The 13,027-nt window shown below is 44.4% G+C and overlaps 1 protein-coding gene across 1 annotated transcript in view; it reads left to right on the top strand.

Moving 5' to 3' along the window:
- Positions 1-13,027, top strand: part of NAALAD2 (N-acetylated alpha-linked acidic dipeptidase 2) — a 34,105-nt gene that overhangs the window by 12,093 nt on the left and 8,985 nt on the right. Inside the window, exons 5-14 of the mRNA XM_083609802.1 lie at positions 1,160-1,285; positions 3,538-3,724; positions 4,249-4,342; positions 4,985-5,083; positions 6,144-6,229; positions 7,556-7,675; positions 9,246-9,328; positions 11,053-11,116; positions 12,351-12,418; positions 12,926-13,017. Coding sequence (XP_083465928.1) covers positions 1,160-1,285; positions 3,538-3,724; positions 4,249-4,342; positions 4,985-5,083; positions 6,144-6,229; positions 7,556-7,675; positions 9,246-9,328; positions 11,053-11,116; positions 12,351-12,418; positions 12,926-13,017 — 1,019 coding nt within the window. The remainder of the gene's footprint in view (positions 1-1,159; positions 1,286-3,537; positions 3,725-4,248; positions 4,343-4,984; positions 5,084-6,143; positions 6,230-7,555; positions 7,676-9,245; positions 9,329-11,052; positions 11,117-12,350; positions 12,419-12,925; positions 13,018-13,027) is intronic.

Here is a 13,027-nt window from a genome sequence, read left to right as displayed (position 1 = left end):
TATTGGGGGGGGGAGGGGAAATGAACAAATTCCTGTGCCCCACAAATAACCCAGAGATGCATTTTAAATAAAAGCACACATTCTGCTCATGTAAAAACACGCTGATTCCCGTACCATTCGCGGGCTGGATTTAGAAGCCGATTTGGCCAAATCCAGCCCCCGGGCCTTAGTTTGTCTACCCATACTCTATAATATTGAACTCAAGTAGTCAGTGTCAACAGCTGTGGAGTCAAAATTGAGAAGGAAGAGGGAGATATCAGTATGTTCAAACTTACTGCAAAAGAAGGAACCCATCCACACACACCAAAGCAGGCAAAAAACAATTGTTTCTTGAGTTTCAAATGGTAAAGAAAAATGGAAAATTGGTTGTGGTACACAACGGAGTGTCCTGGAAGAAGGCATTGCTGGAATCCTGAACAAGGAATCTTTTACCAGGAGCTAAGAACACAATACAACATTTTGTAGCAGGTCTTACTTATTCATTTTCTGGCCCATCTCCAAGTGCAGTCCCCTGTATAATGTATCACAGTAGTCTAGATGGGAGTTGACCATTGCAAGGCTCCCCAAGTTCATACATTTTGATGTAGGTATTTTAAAGACTATTACTCTACACAAGTACAGTGGTACCTCAGGTTACATACACTTCAGGTTACATATGCTTCAGGTTACAGTCTCCGCTAACCCAGAAATAGTACCTCAAGTTAAGAACTTTGCTTCAGGATAAGAACAGAAATCGTGCTCCGGCAGCACGGCAGCAGCAGGAGGCCCCATTTGCTAAAGTGGTGATTCAGGTTAAGAACAGTTTCAGGTTAAAGAACGGACCTCCAGAACAAATTAAGTACTTAACCCGAGGTACCACTATACAGTGGAACCTCGGTTTTCAAACATAATCCATTCCAGAAGACCGTTTGACTTTCGAAACGTTCAAAAACTGAGGCGCAAAGGGCTGAGAAAATTGAAAAACATGCAGCATAAGCCGTTCGACTTCTGAGGCACGTTCAAAAATGGAAGCATTTACTTCCAGGTTTTGGGCGTTCGGTTTCCGAAACGTTTGTCAACAGAGATGTTCAAGAACCGATGTTCCACTGTATAAGAGATTCTCAGTGTAACCATGGACAGTGACATCAAATGTAATATTTTTTCCCCACCCCACAAAAAGGCAGATCTGGTGTATGTGAATTACGGCCGCACTGAAGACTTTTTCAAACTAGAGCGTGAGATGGGAATCAACTGTACAGGAAAGATTGTCATTGCTCGATATGGGAAAATATTCCGAGGAAACAAAGTAAGTTGATGATATCTCTGCTGCTGCTGCATTTTCTTTCCTTCTTCCCCCCATTCTCTTCCCGAATAATAAATCTTTTCAGAGGCTGCTTTTCAGGTTTCTGTGTGGAAATACATCAGGTGGGAATGACGGAGTAAACTCCCTGGGTGAGGGGGGGGGGTAGGGTGGATCATACCACTTCAGCTTGAAGGTAGAGATCCCATTTTTGAGTTCTCCCTGCTATAAAAACACCTCCCCACAAGTAGAAACCTGTATAGCATAAAGCAAATTATGCCAGAAGCATTATCCTTAATATTACTGGGGTTTGTTTTTACCTGAAAAGCTTTGTTTCGTTGTTAATGCAAGGGAGTGTTTGAATACGTTATGTTCCCCTATAGTCTGCAGTGGTGTGTTCCATTTCATCATCTAGTTGTATGACAGACTCTCCCATTAAAGGTGGCAGATGGGTAGCCAGTGTTCCGGGTGTTTAAAAGAGTCAGCTCTCCCTCTTAGCTCTAATGGAGATGTCTGTTTTAACTGTTTGTTGTAAGGTTCCTTTATTAAAGAGCAGCCAGGTATTTTGTTCACGTGAAGAATGCCTTGTGTCCACTTATATCCCACCCAGAGGGTCACAATAAAGAGGAGGCACTTCTGAAACAAAACTATATATATTTTTATTTATTTACACTCAATAAGGGTTTCAAGCTTTATGGTTTATTAATGTGAGGCGCAATCCTTAGCTTCAGGCAAATGCTCTTTACAGAGAACTTCAAAAGCTTATTCAGCTTATTTAAACATAGGGTGGATCTACACACAGGGGGGAAAACGTTATAAATAAATCAGAAATTAAATTATTATAACAAAAGGGGAAAAAACGCTATGGAAATTGTTTAATTTAATTTATTTATTTTTGCTCTCCTGTGCCATCTGGTGTTGCATGTTTATAACGCACCCCAAATGTTGTTTCTTGGCTAATGTAGCTGAGTCCTTAGTTTCAGGACAGACTATTTCCACCTATTAATATTACCACACCAGCAACACTCTCACTGTCCCTTCTAGGAATTTGACTTGGAATGAAACTGAGTTGTGCTGCCTAGCTAACCCCAGATCCCTATCAGGGCAGATCCTTCTGTTCGCCAGAGGCGAGGGGGTGTCAGGGGAGGCACTGGAGAGGAGCCGCGGGATGTAGCCAGAGGGGCTCCCCCAATTTCAGCAGGGTGGGCAGCTCTTCTCTGCCTCCTCCTCCTCCCTGCTGCTCCAACGCCAGCTCAAAGTAGACCACTTTGAACTTCTCCCCCTGCAGGTCCCACTGCAAAAGGGGGCACCAAATTTTGTCCTTGCTCCAGGCACCATATTACCAAAGTCCACCCCAATAGTAGTTGGGTGTCCAAGCACATCTAAAAAGGCCACAGGTTCTCCAGTCACGGTATAATAATAATAATAATAATAATAATAATAATAATAATAATAATAATAATAATAATATTATACCCCGCCCTCCCCAGCCAAGACCTGGCTCAGGGTAGCTAACACCAGGTATAAAACAATTGATAAAATACAACTTAAAAACAAGATTAAAATACAACATTAAAATGCAGCCTCATTTCAGTAAAGGTAAAGGTAAAGGGACCCCTGACCAAAGTGACCCCTGACCATTAGGTCCAGTCATGGCTGACTCTGGGGTTGCGGCGCTCATCTTGCTTTATTGGCCGAGGGAGCCGGCGTACAGCTTCCGGGTCATGTGGCCAGCATGACTAAGCCGCTTCTGGCAAACCAGAGCAGCGCACAGAAACGCCGTTTACCTTCCTGCCGGAGCGGTACCTATTTATCTACTTGCACTTTGACGTGCTTTCAAACTGCTAGGTTGGCAGGAGCAGGGACCAAGCAACGGGAGCTCACCCCGTCGTGGGGATTCAAACCGCCAACCTTCTGATCAGCAAGTCCTAGGCTCTGTGGTTTAACTCACAGTGCCACCCACGCAGAAACACAAATCAAAAACTTTTTGGGGGTCAAAACATCAAATCTTCACCAAGGTCAACTATCCAGACTGGTCTTACATGGGCCAGTCAAAAAGCTAAGGAAGTCCCCAAATAGGAGTTCCATCACAGAGGGAGAAAGGAAAAAGGATAGAGGGGGAGGGGATCAAGTTGATTCCAAGCCAAAGGTCAGCCTTATTCCATTGGCAACAAGGCAAGGAACGAATGCCACTGATTTCTTGGGCTATGGCGACGCACCTTTTGAAAACCACTTCTTAATGTTTGGCTGCTCTGTAGGTTAAAAATGCCATGTTAGCTGGAGCTAAAGGGATTATCCTTTACTCAGACTCTGCGGATTACTGCGCACCTGGAATCGAGCCCTATCCGCATGGGTGGAATCTCCCTGGAGGAGGAGTGCAGCGCGGGAATGTCTTAAACCTCAATGGTGCAGGAGATCCCCTTACCCCGGGGTATCCAGCCAAAGGTTAGTGATGTACCCAGCACAGTCTTACACTTGGGAAGTAAGTTTAACTATTTGCTTCACGGGGCGAGTTTCAAGGTTTCCTGCCTGTTCAGCATTCACCCAGATTTGCTTGCACAAAGCTTAAAGGTAAAGGGACCCCTGACCATTAGGTCCAGTCGTGGCCGACTCTGGGGTTGCGGCGCTCATCTCGCTTTACTGGCCAAGGGAGCCAGTGTACAGCTTCCAGGTCATGTGGCCAGCATGACTAAGCCACTTCTGACGAACCAGAGCAGCGCACAGAAATGCCTTTTACCTTCCCGCTGGAGCGGTACCTATTTATCTACTTGCATTTTGACATGCTTTCAAACTGCTAGGTGGGCAGGAGCAGGGACTGAGCAACGGGCGCTCACCCCGTTGTGGAGATCTGAACCGCCAACCTTCTGATCAGCAAGTCCTAGGCTCTGTGGTTTAACCCAAAGCGCCACCTGCATCCCTTGCACAAAGCTTACACAGTGGTTATCTCGAAACTCTTCTTGGTTCCTCAGAATATGCCTTCAGATACGGAGTTGACGATGGAGTAGGGATTCCCAGAATCCCAGTTCATCCCATTGGCTACCACGATGCTGAAATTTTATTACGGTATGTAGATTTCAGTCATCTTTGGTGTTTACAGAAAGCAGGGTGAGCTCATACAGTTATTCTAGCAATATTAAAATATTGTTGTTTTACCCCCCACCCCCGTATTTATTGATATGGAAAAAGAACTGGTATGACACCATATTTATCTTGGAAATATGAGCTTGGCTCCTAGTCTCACACTGCTTAAACTAAGATTTAGGCTCAAATCTCCATTTAGCCATGAAGGTCACTGGATGGGTCAGCCTAGTTTATTTTTAGCCTAACTAAATTTCAACGTATCTGTGAGGACAACATTGTGAGGTGGGCATGCTTTATATGCTCTCCTGAGCTCCTTGGAGGAAGGATTGGATTGAAAACATTATAAGTAAAGAAAATAAGTTAAACTGGATGTTTCCTCTGAAAGGGACAGTGAAACAGAATCATTTTGACATAGTAGGACCGCTACCTGCAATACAGCAATTCACAAGGGGAAGCTGCATCCAGAAGCCCTGACCCTAAAACAGAAAGCATATCACATATTAATCTGATGACAAGCCCTAAAGCCACTAAATTTTGGGCCCCCTTCATACTTGACATTTGGGAATTAAGGAGATGATGGCTGTTAATTCAATGACCTTGTCTGTCTTGGTTTCACTCCTGCAGGTCCATGGGAGGTCCTCCACCTCCAGATGAGAGTTGGAAGGGAAATCTCAACGTGTCCTATAACATTGGGCCCGGATTTTCCGGCACCTACTCCAGAAGGTCAGTCTGAACACTTCTACCATCCAGCTGCCATTCCAAACCCTATGAAACAGCCTATGAAATATGAGAGTTGCTGCCATTTCCTGGAAGGTCTTCTGTGTCTTTCACATAGCATATTGCCTACACAAATGGCATATCCCATTGGGACTGGCAAGACAGAAGGTATGGAGGCCAACAGTAGGTGGCGCCAAAGCCAAGGACGGGCAGAGTCAACTCATTCTGTTTTTGTCCTTGTTCTCCCTGCAGAGTTCAACAAGGGGAAAACGTGAGACTAAGGAGAAATAGAAGAACATAGGAAGTGGACTTATACCAAGGCAAACCATTGGGTCTCTCTAGCTCTGCTACTGAGCTATGGCCCTTTCCCCCAATCAGGGCCAGCCCTATCATTAGGCAGAAGGATGTGACCATCTCAGATAGTGGATGCTGGAGTGCTGGGAGTGGTGGTGAGGTGTTGTGGGACACATAACCTGTTTTGCACCTCCCTCAGCTACCCTGCAGTGGAAGATGCCATCCTGGCACCAGTGTCAAGGTTTCTACTGCCAGTTGAGTCAACTTTGAGTGGTGGCGGCAGGTTCCATGTTGCCTTTTGCCTCAGTCGGCAAAATCTCTTGCGCTGACCCAGTTCATGAATTCGCCCTTTGCTCCCAGAAAGAGGTTGTATGAGCCAGAGCAGGAGTACCTGAAGGCTTGATCCAAGGAACAGCTTATCCAGGGCAGCTTCTCGCAGTACCAAAGCCTTGTTTTCTTGTACAGTCGTACCTTGGAAGCCAAATGTCTTGGCTCCCAAACAAATCAGCTCCCGAACGATCGAAATGGACGTTCCTGCAGCCAATCGGAAGCCAAGCTTTGGTTTTTGAATGGTTCCGGGAGTCGAACGGACTCCCTGAACACATTCTGTTCAAGAACCAAGGTACGACTGTACAATCAGGAGATGAGCTTTGCTCTTTGGTACCAGGAGCAGACCCCCAATGCTAATTCATCCCCTCACTGTTGATCTGGCAAGTCCTAGTTTGGTTGACACTACTATGCTCTCACAGAATACTGTGCTTTTATTCTACAGGAAAGTCAGAATGCACGTTCACACAGTCAATAAGTTCACGAGAATATACAACGTTATCGGGACCATCAAAGGAGCTGTGGAACCTGGTAAGCAGTTTCTGGCCTAACGGCTATTGGTTTTAGAGTGTTCATAGAGTGAAAGGAAATTAAAAGATGCCTGCTCCTTGGGAGAAAGGCGAGGGCAAACCTAGACAGCATCTTAAAAAGCAGAGACATCACCTTGCCAACAAAGGTCCGTATAGTTAAAGCCATGGTTTTCCCAGTAGTGATGTATGGAAGTGAGAGCTGGACCATAAAGAAGGCTGATCGCCAAAGAATTGATGCTTTTGAATTATGGTGCTGGAGGAGACTCTTGAGAGTCCCATGGACTGCAAGAAGATCAAACCTATCCATTCTGAAGGAAATCAGCCCTGAGTGCTCACTGGAAGGACAGATCCTGAAGCTGAGGCTCCAGTACCTTGGCCACCTCATGAGAAGAGAAGACTCCCTGGAAAAGACCCTGAAGTTGTGAAAGATTGAGGGCACAAGGAGAAGGGGACGACAGAGGACGAGATGATTGGACAGTGTTCTTGAAGCTACCAGCATGAGTTTGACCAAACTGTGGGAGGCAGTGGAAGTCAGGAGTGCCTGGCATGCTCTGGTCCAGGGGGTCACAAAGAGTCAGACACGACTAAACAACAACAACAGAGTGAAAGGTCCACCCAGAGGCCCATTTTGCCATCTTGTCCCTCCTTGAGATGGAGTTGTTTTTTTACATGGTAGTGCAAGCTCAGGCCCCATAAAGCTATTTGCAGATATTGGGGTTCCTTCTGTCCTGCTGATTTATACAGCCCCTTGGAAACGCTACTTGGAAGAGTTTGTCGGAACCCTGCAGAACAGCATGAGAGATGGTAGAAGGGGCTGCTGTTAGAAAGGGGGAGATCAGTAAATAAATGTCGCTACTTCCTGGACTGCAGCAGGAGCTTCTGCCAGACCCCAGTTTCTTCTGATTTTTTTGGAACTTGAGTGGGGCTCTAGGATTCTGCCCCCGAGCCTTACCCCTGCCGACACCACTGTGGGGAGCTGCAAACACAGCTAGCAAAGCCAGTCCTTCATAGATCACTTCGGCTCAACCCTGGTTTTGAGCCTGTTAGTGCTTTGCAGTCATTTCTTTTGCAGAAGCTTCAGAGGTAACCGGAATTTGAGACTCCGAAAGAGCACTTTTTGCAGCATCGCTGAATGGAATGAATTGGGTTTCCTCTTATTCTTCCTCTGAAAAATTCTATTCTTCTCCCACCCCACTAGCCCCTTTGGGAGGGAAAGTCTGATCAGAATAAGGAAAGAAACATCTGCCAGGTATATTTTGAGTTAGATCCAGTTCTTTGTAACGTTTCTCTCTTATATTTTTGTTTTGTTTTTGCTCCCTCTCCCTAGATAGGTATATAATTTTGGGAGGCCACAGAGATTCTTGGGTCTTTGGCGGCATCGACCCAACCACTGGGGCAGCTGTCCTTCAAGAAGTGGCTCGGAGTTTTGGCAAGTTGGTGAAGAAAGGTAATGAACTGCACAATTAGAAAATAAAACATGAAGCATGGTGCCCAGGCTATATCTTTCTAGACCCAATTCATCGTAATAGTGATTCACTTTACAGCAATATCCTGTTCCTAGAAATAAGTCTTGGCAAGTCTAGCGCAACTTTCATAAAGTTTAAAGGGTACAGGATTGCAGACTTATATGAGCCTAAGGCAGCTTTCCCCTCTAGAAGTTGTTGGACTTCAGCTACCATCAGTCCCTCCCAGAATGGCCAGGGGACATGAATTATGGGAGTTGTAGTCCAACAATACACACTAGTGGCCAAAATTGTGGAAACCTTTTGGGAAAAGTGCATTTCTGAGGTTTGATGGCTCATAACACCCTTTTATTTTGGGAGCAATACCATAAAATTACATATCAATGGAAAGATAATTTAATGAGGAATGTAATGCAACAATGTTTGTTCAGTTATCTGTATTCTAGTAAAAGTTTTAGCCAAATAACCAGAAAAAGGAAGCACAACTTCCTTAGGTTGATATGCAGTAACTTTTCTTCATTTGAATGTAGCCAATGAGCACGAGTGTTTAGAGAGCCAATTAGGTGTTATGAGCCATCAAACCTCAGAAATACACTTTCCCCAAAACATTTTCACAATATTGGCCACTAGTGTATGTCACCAGGTTGGAGGAGCTGGTTTAGACGCTAAAGTCCATTCTGAGCTCACAAAGTATTTCTTCCTAAGTCCTAAGATCTGGAGATGATTTGGGTCCCAACACTTAGGTTTCATGTGCACTTCCTTGGGGGTGTGAGAATTTCTTTGGTGGAACAGTTTCCTGAAAGATGCTTACAGTGGTACCTCGGGTTACATACACTTCAGGTTACATATGCTTCAGGTTACAGATTCTGCTAACCCAGAAATAGTACCTCAAGTTAAGAACTTTGCTTCAGGATGAGAACAAAAATCGTGCTCCAGCTGTGCAGCGGCAGGAGGAGGCCCCATTAGCTAAAGTGGTGCTTCAGATTAAGAACAGTTTCAGGTTAAGAACGGACCTCCAGAATGAATTAAGTACTTAACCCGAGGTACCACTGTATTAGTCTTTTCATCATCATGTTTCAAAAGCATTTCTAAAACCCGATTCCATTTTTTTAATGGCATTGCCTTTTCAATTTTGATTGCTCTTGTTGATCAGAGTGCGAGTTGAAATTTTAAATGCTTTTTTTTTATAAAGAAGTTGTAAGGCTGCTTGGTCCTTTGCTTAAGGAATATAATTGCCGGCAGATGGAATGAAAAGCAACAAATAAAACAAAATCCTGATCCCAAACTAAGGCAATCAGAAACAGATCCTTATTTTATAGAGGTTACTGGAGCATGGTTTTTAACTGCCCTGGGGCTGTGTTTAAAAAGCAGGCATCGGAAATCTTTGGTCATCCAGCTGTTGCTAGACTACAACTCCTATCCTCCCTGGCCATTGGCCATGCTAGCTGAGGCTGATGGGAGTTGTAGTCCAATCCAGCTGGAAGCCCACAAATTCCTCAGCCTTGTTATAAGTTGAACCATCCAGAGAGATGATGACCTTTTCAATGCCAACAGGTTGGAAGCCCAGGAGAACAATAATTTTTGCTAGCTGGGATGCAGAAGAATTTGGGCTGTTGGGTTCCACCGAATGGGCAGAGGTAAGTGGTTAACCGGTTCCAGAATATTTTGCCGAGACTTGCAGGAACTCTCTATTTTCCCCCTCAGAACAGACCCATGGAAGTTAAGGATCTAACCTAGTCATTGATTGCAATGTGCCTCTCCAGACAGCAAGAATACACTGGTCTGGAGGGGCCCTGAATTTTCCCACAAACAGCACAAACATCTTTTACAACGTGGATTATTAGCAGATTTGGGGGTCTGCATTAGCAGTGATGGGATGACCCTATGGGGGAGCCCCCCTTCTATTGACTTCATTTCACCCTGCCCCCAATCCTGCTCTATGTGGTGATTATTATTATCATTAATTAAAGGAGCATCTCCTCCCCAATCATTCAGCCTGGAAACTGAGATCCAGCCCTGAGGGCATTCTGGCGGTTCCCTCATTGCGAGAAGTGAGGTTACAGGGAAGCAGACAGAGGGCCTTCTCGGTAGTGGCGCCTGCACTGTGGAACACCCTCCCACCAGATGTCAAGGAAATAAGCAGCTATCATATCTTTAGAAGACATTTGAAGGCAGCCCTGTTTAGGGAAGTCTTTACTATTGTATGCTGTATTGTTTTTAACACTTGATTGGGAGCCGCCCAGAGTGGCTGGGGAAACTCAGCCAGATGGGCGGGGTATAAATAAATTATTATTATTATTATTATTATTATTATTATTATTATTATTATTAATTTCTATATCACCCTTCATCCAAAGATCACAGGGCAGCTTATAATCAAACAACAACACAGAAATACATACAGTAAGAAAAGACTAAACATTTGGAAGAACCTTCTGGTGGTAAGAGCTGTTCCACAGTGGAACAGACTCCCTCAGACAGTGATGGAGTCTCCTTCCTTGGAGGTTTTTAATCAGAGCTTGGGTGGCCATCTGTCCGGGATGCTTTAGCTGTGATTCCTGCATTGCAGGGGACTGGCTGGACTAGATGACGCTTGGGGTGCCTTTGAACTCTAAAGTTCATTCATTCATATATATATATATATATATATATATATATATATATATATATATATAATTTGACATATCATTTTCATCAATCATTTAACCTAATTTCATATCTTATACCATTTTTTTTTACTTCTATCAATCACATTTGAGAATTTTCCAATCTTTTTCACTTAATTTACTATTTCACTATTACTTTCAATTATCTTAACTAATAACTCTCTTCATAATCTTCTCTACAATGTTTCTCAAAATCCTCCTTAGAAAACTTCTTGTAGTCCTACTAGCGTAATCTGTTTATTACGGTTGCTTTTCAAATAGTTCGAATATCTGCTCCAGTCCTCTGTGCATCTCTGGTCCGGCAGGTTTCGAATCCTTCCTGTCATCTTATCTAATTCTGCATAGTCCATTAATTTCATCTGCCATTCTTCTTTCGTCGGTAGTTCTTCTTGTTTCCATTTCTGGGCCAACAATACTCTTGCTGCTGTTATTGCATATAAAAACAGTTTGTTGTCCTGTCTGTTAATATCCTCACGTACAATACCAAGTAAAAATGATTCTGGTTTTTTTACTCTAAAGTTCTATTGTTCTATCCCTGTGGCAACTTGAGAAATGCACATAGCTATCACAGTTCATACATGTGATTGCACTTGCATGTCCATTTTATATGCAACTGCTGCTGTTGCTGTTGTGAAAAACAACCCAGTTAACTTTGTCATACGCCTGGTGGTGCTTGTATCCTTTTGTGACTGCAGGAGAATACCAAAATTCTTCAAGCACGGGCTGTGGCTTACATCAACTCGGACTCTTCTATAGAAGGTGAGCATCGTTTGACCATCTTCAGTTCTGTGCCCTTTTACATTCAGAGAGATAAAGGTAACCCCTGACTGTTAGGTCCAGTTGTGGCCGACTCTGGGGTTGCGGTGCTCATCTCGCTTTATTGGCCGAGGGAGCCGGCGTACAGCTTCCGGGTCATGTGGCCAGCATGACTAAGCCGCTTCTGGCGAACCAGAGCAACGCACAGAAACGCCGTTTACCTTTTCGCCGGAGCAGTACCTATTTATCTACTTGAACTTTGACATGCTTTCGAACTGCTAGATTGGCAGGAGCAGGGACCAAGCAACAGGAGTTCACCCCGTCACGGGGATTCGAACCGCCGACCTTCTGATCGGCAAGTCCTAGGCTCTGTAGTTTAACAGAGATACCGGTGCTTAAATAGCCAGTACTGAGAGACGGCACTCGAATAGCCAATGTCGAGAAAGGTAGATTTAGATTTGATGAGGCTCTAAGCTACTGAAGGTAATGGGGCCCTTGATATGTCCAGCTGTCCTTTGTCAACAACAAATTGTTGCTGTTTTTCGTGTTGAATATATGATGTATGGTAATTTATGGACCTAATAAGCAGTGGCGTAGCGTGGGGGTGCAGGGGGGGCCGGCCGCACCGGGCGCAACATCTGGGGGGGCGCTCACACTCTGGGGGGGGGGCGCGCTCGCTAAAATCCACTGGTTAGGGAGCGCAAATTACTTGCCTTGCCCCGGGTGCTGACAACCCACGCTACACCACTGCTAATAAGTATCTAAAGCCATTTTATTTGTTTTTTATCTTATATTTTGGAAATGTACATCCAGGTGTTTTTTTCCTTTAATTTTTTGGGGAGCCCCAAGAGAGTGGGTCTCTAAGCTATAGCTTGTTTAGCTTATACAGTGGTACCTCTGGTTGCGAACGGGATCCCTTCCGGAGGCCTGTTCGCAACATGAAAAGCCCGCAACCTGAAGTGCTATATTTGCGCAGGTGCACGGCACGATTTGGCGCTTGTGCGCATGCACAAGCGGCGAAACCCAGAAGTAACCCTTTCTGGTACTTCCGGGTTGCCACGGGACGCAACCTGAAAAAACGTAACATGAAGCAAACGTAACATGAGATATGACTGTACATAAATCTGGTACTGTCTGTTATGACGTAGACTATTATAATTTTTTAAGTCAAATTTTATTTTTTGAAGAGTGTCCCATTAGTATTAATACAAATGTCTATATATACTTTGGTTTTCAGGCAACTACACATTAAGAGTAGACTGTACTCCTCTTCTCAATCGATTGGTGTATGATCTGACGAAACAGGTACAAATCATCTCATTTTTCTGGCTCCGCCCCAACCCTCCCTTTTCCTTCTCCTAGTTTCATCTGTCCTTGTGTGGCTGGAAGAAGCACTTGAGGTGAACGATGACAGGGATCCTCGGTGCAGGGAATGCTTCTTAAGGAATCACAGTTTTTTAAAATAAAAAAAATCAAGTTTCTAGACCTCATGGTTCTGAGGACAGGTGCAAACGCAGGTCTTGCGTTTGTGCACCGTTTCGTGCTGAATCAACATTCCAAAGGAGGCAGGGTTCCCACAGTTCCCTGGGAAGTGGAATTGGCTGTTAAACCGCTCAGAATTTCGGCTTTCCAGAGAGAATAGGGGTTTTCTAAGAGCTCTTGGCATTCTCAACAAAACTGCAGTTCCCAGAGTTCTTTGGGGAAACTGGCTGTTTAAAGTGAAAGGATACTGCTTTAAACATATAGGGCAGGTGGTGCCACTCTTATAATGCTGAAATCGTCATATTCAGACACATTGTTTTCCTTCCCTAGATAGCAAGCCCTGATGATGGATATGAAAGCAAAACCCTCTATGAAAGCTGGCTTGAGAAAGACCCATCCCCAGAAAGTAAGACTCTGCCCAGGTAAGAGAAT

The sequence above is a fragment of the Podarcis filfolensis genome (genome assembly GCF_964270895.1).
Source record: "Podarcis filfolensis genome assembly, chromosome: 4".
Taxonomy (NCBI): Eukaryota; Metazoa; Chordata; class Lepidosauria; order Squamata; family Lacertidae; genus Podarcis; species Podarcis filfolensis.
Note: the sequence above shows the minus strand (reverse complement) of the source record. Positions and strands in the feature narration are given on the sequence as shown.